The 7,681-nt window shown below is 44.0% G+C and overlaps 1 protein-coding gene across 1 annotated transcript in view; it reads left to right on the top strand.

Annotated features, from left to right (window-relative positions):
* slc9a5 (solute carrier family 9 member A5) overlaps positions 1-7,681 on the top strand; it is a 14,787-nt gene that overhangs the window by 1,351 nt on the left and 5,755 nt on the right. Inside the window, 7 exon segments of the mRNA XM_062438352.1 lie at positions 534-754; positions 2,254-2,362; positions 2,364-2,474; positions 6,036-6,127; positions 6,311-6,382; positions 7,470-7,525; positions 7,528-7,595. Coding sequence (XP_062294336.1) covers positions 534-754; positions 2,254-2,362; positions 2,364-2,474; positions 6,036-6,127; positions 6,311-6,382; positions 7,470-7,525; positions 7,528-7,595 — 729 coding nt within the window.

Genomic DNA, 7,681 nt, shown 5'->3' with positions numbered 1-7,681 from the left:
CTATGATATCTCTGTCTCTCTCTCTCTCTCTCTCTCTCTGTCTCTCTCTCTCTCTCTCTCTCTCTCTCTCCTCTCTCTCTCTGTCTCTCTGTCTCTCTCTCTCTCTCTCTCTGTCTCTCTCTCTCTCTGTCTCTCTCTGTCTCTCTCTCTCTCTCTCTCTCTCTCTCTCTCTCTCTCTCTCTCTCTCTCTCTCTCTCTCTCTCTGTCTCTCTCTCTCTCTCTCTGCTCTCTCTCTCTCTGTCTCTCTCTCTCTCTCTCTCTCTGTCTCTCTCTCTCTCTCTCTCTCTCTCTCTCTCTGTCTCTCTCTGTCTGTCCTCCTCTCTCTCTCTCTCTCTCTCTCTCTCTCTCTCTCTGTCTCTCTCTCTCTGTCTCTCCTCTCTCTCTCTCTCTCTCTCTCTGTCTCTCTCTCTCTGTCTCTCTCTCTCTCTCTCTCTCTCTCTCTCTCTGTCTCTCTCTCTCTCTCTCTCTCTCTACTCTCTCTCTCTGTCTCCTCTCTCTCTCTCTCTCTCTCTCTCTCTCTCTCTCTCTCTCAGGATGACTTTCTGCGCATCGGAGCCAATAAATACGTGGAGGCCAACATTTCCCAGAAGTCTCGGACCACGGTGAAGTACACGATGAAGACTCTGGCCAGCATCGCAGAGACCATCATCTTCATCTTCCTCGGCATCTCAGCCGTGGATAAGTCCAAGTGGGCCTGGGACACCGGCCTGGTGTCCTGCACCCTCGTCTTCATCCTCGTCTTCAGAGCCCATGGGTCAGAGTCCCTCCTTCCTTCCTTCCTTCTTCTTCTTCTTCTTCTGTTTTCATCTGACACAACGCAGATCAGCTGGTTTCCATAGCAACACAATACAATGTATAATCTAATCAGAGGAGACAGAGAGTTAAATAAGGGTCCTGAAAATGTCAAATGGTGTAACCACAGTATAATGATAAATATTACATATTTGATTACCTACAGTGTATTTAAGTGGACTTATACTAATAATGACTTCATACAGAACATGTAAATGTTTCCTGGTCTCCATGGTAACCAGAGTAAATGTAATATTTAGAACAATTTGTATTCCATTACCTTTATTTAATATAAAGTTTATAATGTAAGATCATGCCATACTAGTTGATATGGTGTTTTATTGACTATTTACTGTTTTTAAGCAAGTTGAATTATTTGGTACAAAGTTTTTATGGTTACACCACTTAGACATTTTTGCCATAATCCTCTAATATATTCTCTCTAAATGGATTAAAAGCAGAAATTTGATGCTGGGTCCTCAAAAAAAAGAATGTGTGAAGTTATTCATACGTTTATTTTATCATTTTAACCCTTTAACCCTCCTGGTGTCCTCGAGTCAAGGAAGGAAGGAAGGGAAGGAGTAAGGAGGGGGGGAGGGAAAGGAGGGAGGAAGGAAGGAAGGGAGGAAGAAGGAAAGTAGGAAGGGAAGGAGATAGGAGGAAAGGAGGAAGGAAGGAAGGAAAAGAGGAAGGAAGCAAGGAGATAAGGAAGGAACGACGTCTTTGTGAGCGTTTCTATGACATCATCTCTCATATTTCCTCCCTGATGGACGCCTGAGGGAGGATTTGACATTTGAGGTTCAGAGCAGAGAGATTTAGTGATGCTGATCACTGATCAGCAGCGAGCAGGTTCAAATGTCACGCTGATATCAGACAGAGTAAACCTCTCCTCTGACCTTTTCAGCCTCTCTGCTGCTGCTGTGAGATTTATATTCTGGTTGCATCAAGCTTCCACAAATACTGCAGAGAGTCAGTTTCTGTTTCACACACAAGATGGTTTCTTATAATCTGTATGATGTCATGAGCGAATAATAATAATAATAATAATGTAGAATGAAGAAGGAAAGGAGGGAAGGAAGGGAGGAAAGGAAAGAAGGAAGGGAGTAAGGAAAGGAAAAGGAAGGAAGGGAGGAAGAAGGAAGGAAAAGAGTAAGGGAGGAAGTAAGGAAAGAAGGAAGGAAGGGAGGAAGAAGGAAAGGAAGGGAGGAAGGTAGGGGGCAGGAAAGAAAGAGAAGGAGGGAGGAAGGAAAGAAGGAGGGAGGGAGGAAGGAAGGACAGAGGGAAGGAAGGGAGGAAGTTGGAGCGGAGTTGCCGTACATAACTGTCAAAGATGGCGGACGCTACTGTGCATGTGTGACTCACATCGGGTAGTGACAGGCCTCCGAGCAGCAGTCCACAAACCAATGGGTGACGTCACGGATGTTACGTCCTTTATAAACAGTCTATGGTTCTGACCTTTAGTAACCTCTCTCCTGCAGGTGTGGTGGGTCAGACTTGGGTTCTGAACCGGTTCCGTCTCGTCCCGTTGGATAAGATCGACCAGGTCGTGATGTCGTACGGTGGCCTGCGGGGGGGCGGTGGCGTTCGCTCTGGTGGTGCTGCTGGACAGCGAGCACGTCAAAGCCAAAGATTACTTTGTTGCCACGACGATCGTGGTCGTCTTCTTCACCGTCATGTTTCAGGTAGGAACCATGCTGTTTATTACAGGGCTCAGGGGTCAAGGGTCAGGGGTCAGAGGTCAGGTGGGTTCATATTAAATCAAAGGAAAATATACATAAAGACATTTTCTAAATCCGAATATTTATACAACTGAATTTAGACTTTTAAGGACCTGCAGACGTCCTGTTAGTCCAGTTTATTTAACCTGTAGTAAAAAACAATGTATAACTTTATTTTAATTCATTTGATATATTTTATTTTCCTCCTGTTGTCTTCAAGTCAAGGAAGGAAGGGAGGGAGGGAGGGGGGGGAGGGGGGATGGAAGAAAAGGATGGAGGAAAGAAGTAAGGGAGGGAGGAAAGAAGGAAGGAAGGAAGGAGGTAGGGAGAAAGGAAAAGAGGACATAGGAAAGAAGGAAGGGAGGAAGGTGGGGGCAGGAAAGAAAGAGAGAAGGCAGGAGGGAGGGAGGAAGGAAAGCAGGAGGGAGGGAGGGAGGAAGGACAGAAGGAAGGAAGGAAGGGAGGACCTGTCAGGTTCAGGTGTCGTCCTCTCTGACTGGAGCAGAAGAAACTCAGAAAGACGTCTCTAAAACCAGATTCTCTCACATCTTTTGGGGGAGGGACTAAAACACGAGGAAAAGAAATGAGAGATGAACCCAGACTGTAGTCAGTGTGTAACCTGAGAGGGAAACATCAGGCAGAGATGAATTAAAGCCAAACTTTGGGTCTGAAGTCTGGTTTTGGTCTCAGGTCTGAGTTTCAGGCATTTATGAGAGCAGCTCAGTGATACAGTGTAAACATCCTTTATATCATGTTCATTAGGATTGAATAATTACTCTGTGTTGACTTTAAAAACGTCCAGTTTAATGTATTTAAGTCATCATGAAGGAACAGATGTCAGAGAGAGGAACAGCTCAGTGAATTACTCTTTATTTATATCTGAGAGTTTAAATTAATGACTATAACTCTGAAACATGAGAGGTTGGTTGGTTCCTGTTTTCATCATCAGTCACAGACAGTTAAAGTGGTGTGTGTGTTCATGGAGCTGCTGATGTGTTCCTGATGCATCTCTGTAGTCTGCAGTCACTATAAACACAGACACACTGTGACTCATCAGCAGCAGCAGAGCTCAAAGTAAAGCTGGTTGTCTGGATGCTGCTTCACTGTATCACCAGCCTGCCTCATTATTACTGCACATTGTGTCATAATCACAAGATAATCATGAGCTGACCGTGACATCATCATCATCATCATCGTCATCATCGTCATCATCATCATTGTGTCTATGTGATGTCAACTTTCTGGAGAAAACATTTTAAAATGGAGCCTCGTGGTTCCAGCCAGAAACCTCACAGGACGAGTAAAACCTCTAATATACACACTACACTACACACTACACTACACACTACACTACACACTATACACTACACACTACACCACTACACACTGCACACTACATTACACACTACACACTGCACACTGCACACTACATTACACACTACACAATACACAATACACACTACACACTACACACTACACTACACAATACACAATACACACTACACACTGCACACTGCACACTGCACACTACACTACACACTACCACCATAGTTTTACACCCTCATCTTTCCAGGGAAATCAGGGATGAAGTCATTTGTGAATAAGTCAGAGCTTTTCTGCAGCAGTGGAAATAAATGAAGACTAGAAATGCAAACAGTCATCAGCTGATGACGTCTGGAGGAGGAAGCCTGGTGGTCTGCAGCTGCATGCAGAGTTAGCCAAGAGCCACGCAGCATCCTACAGAGACATGAAGCATCCTACAGAGACATGAAGCATCCTACAAAGACATGAAGCATCCTACAGAGACATGAAGCATCCTACAGAGACATGAAGCATCATACAGAGACATGAAGCATCCTACAGAGACATGCAGCATCCTACAGAGACATGAAGCATCCTACAGAGACATGTAGCATCCTACAGAGACCTGCAGCATCCTACAGAGACATGAAGCATCCTACAGAGACATGCAGCATCCTACAGAGACATGAAGCATCCTACAGAGACATGAAGCATCCTACAGAGACATGTAGCATCCTACAGAGACCTGCAGCATCCTACAGAGACATGTAGCATCCTACAGAGACATGAAGCATCCTACAGAGACATGAAGCATCATACAGAGACATGCAGCATCCTACAGAGACATGCAGCATCCTACAGAGACATGAAAGCATCCTACAGAGACATGTAGCATCCTACAGAGACATGAAGCATCCTACAGAGACATGAAGCATCCTACAGAGACATGTAGCATCCTACAGAGACATGTAGCATCCTACAGAGACATGAAGCATCATACAGAGACATGAAGCATCCTACAGAGACATGAAGCATACCCCCTACAGAGACATGAAGCATCCTACAGAGACATGCAGCATCCTACAGAGACATGAAGCATCCTACAGAGACAATGCAGCATCCTACAGAGACATGCAGCATCCTACAGAGACATGTAGCATCCTACAGAGACATGAAGCATCCTACAGAGACATGTAGCATCCTACAGAGACATGAAGCATCATACAGAGACATGAAGCATCCTACAGAGACATGAAGCATCCTGCAGAGACATGAAGCATCCTACAGAGACATGAAGCATCCTACAGAGACATGAAGCATCCTACAGAGACATGAAGCATCCTACAGAGACATGAAGCATCCTACAGAGACATGAAGCATCCTGTAGAGACATGAAGCCATCCAACAGAGACATGAAGCATCCTACAGAGACATGAAGCATCCTACAGAGACATGAAGCATCATACAGAGACATGAAGCATCCTGTAGAGACATGAAGCATCCTACAGAGACATGCAGCATCCTACAGAGACATGAAGCATCCTACAGAGACATGAAGCATCCTACAGAGACATGTAGCATCCTACAGAGACATGAAGCATCCTACAGAGACATGAAGCATCCTACAGAGACATGAAGCATCATACAGAGACATGAAGCATCCTAAAGAGACATGAAGCATCATACAGAGACATGAAGCATCATACAGAGACATGAAGCATCCTGCAGAGACATGAAGCATCCTACAGAGACATGAAGCATCCTACAGAGACATGAAGCATCCTACAGAGACATGAAGCATCCTACAGAGACATGAAGCATCCTACAGAGACATGAAGCATCCTACAGAGACATGAAGCATCATACAGAGACATGAAGCATCCTACAGAGACATGCAGCATCCTGCAGAGACATGAAGCATCCTACAGAGACATGCAGAGATACAGAGATGTGCAGCAATGCAATTCAAATCGCTCCAATCAGATTTCAAAGAGTCTTTTGCATCCCTTCCAGGAGAATGAGTGCAGCAGGGAACATCACATCACAGATGCACATAATGAAGAAACATCACACATATGATCTAGTGACAGTTTTGTAAATCTTCCCTGAGGCCCCTCCTCCATCAGTCAGTCTGCAGTTCTGCTCCACAGCTTTACAGCTGTTACTTTGAAGATTATAATTTATGTATTATTTTAGAATAAAAATGCTTTGTGTGTGTTTCAGGGTCTGACCATCAAGCCTCTGGTTAGACTGGCCTCAAAGTTCCTCGCCTCCACCAGCAGGAAGCCGACCATCAACGAGGAGATCCACGAGAGGGTGACACACCTCCTTCTGCTTCATACCTCCACCTTAACGTTAGTCTGCTTCTACATACTGACCTCACACTCACTCTGTGTGTGTGTGTGCGTGTGTGTGTGTCTGTGTGTGTGTGTGTGTGGTGCTGTGTGTGTGTGTGTGATGTGTGATGTGTGAGTGTATGTGTGTGTGTGTGTGTTTTCAGGCCTTGACCACATCCTGACAGCAGTGGAGGACATCGCAGGGCTGCAGGGATACCACCACTGGAGAGACAAGTGAGTCCTGCTGACATCATACTGACATCATAATGACATCACACTGACATCATATCATACTTACGTCCTAATGACATCATACTGACATCATAATGACATCATACTGACATCATAATGATATCATCTGACATCATACTGACATCATTATGACATCATAATGACATCATATTATACTGACATTCTAATGACATCATACTGACATCATAATGACAATCATACTGACATCATTATGACATCATAATGACATCATACTGACATTCTAATTGACATCATACTGACATCATACTGATATCATATCATACTGACATCACACTTACATCATAATGACATCTTACTGACGTCATAATGACATCATATCATACTGACATCATAATGGACATCATAATGACATCATACTGACATCATACTGACATCATTATGACATATCATACTGACATCATAATGACATCACACTTACATCATAGTGACATCTTACTGACGTCATAATGACATCACACTTACATCATAATGACATCATACTGACATCATAATGACATCACACTTACATCATAATGACATCATACTGACATCATACTGACATCATTATGACATATCATACTGACATCATAATGACATCACACTTACATCATAATGACATCATACTGACATCATAATGAAGTATATCTATTTAACTTGTATGCTTTACATAAATGTATTGAGTTTATGAGTAAAACATGTAACAACAAACATATCAGAAAACGTCCTTCTTTTATTTATGAACTGGAATGTTTGTTTATTCTGTCCAATAAAGAAAAAGTAAATAAATCTATTTAACTTGTAATGAGTGGTAGTGAACAGCAGGGGGAGCTCTTTGCTCACACTGAGTCTCACTGAGCTGTGTGTGTGTGTGTGTGGTGTGTGTGTGTGTGTCTGTGTGTGTGTGTGTGTCTATGTGTGTGTGTGTGTGTGTGTGTGTGTGTGTGTGCGTGTGTGTGTGTGTGTGTGTGTGTGTTGTGTCTCTGTGTGTGTGTGTGTGTGTGTGTGTGTGTGCGGTGCGTGCGTGCGTGTGTGTGTGTGTGTGTGTGTGTGTGTGTGTGTCCTGGGTCAGGTGGGAGCAGTTTGATAAGAACTACCTGAGTAAGCTGCTGCTCAGGAAGTCAGTGTACAGAAGAGCGAGCTGTGGGAAGCGTATCAGAAGATCAACATCAGAGACGCCATCAGTGTGATCGACCAGGTGGGAGAGACGAGCTGCTGCTACACTACACTACCTACCTTCCCTTCCGTCTTTCCTTTCCTTTCCTTCCTTCCTCCCTCCTCTCT

The sequence above is a fragment of the Scomber scombrus genome, chromosome 1 (genome assembly GCF_963691925.1).
Source record: "Scomber scombrus chromosome 1, fScoSco1.1, whole genome shotgun sequence".
Taxonomy (NCBI): domain Eukaryota; kingdom Metazoa; phylum Chordata; class Actinopteri; order Scombriformes; family Scombridae; genus Scomber; species Scomber scombrus.
Note: the sequence above shows the minus strand (reverse complement) of the source record. Positions and strands in the feature narration are given on the sequence as shown.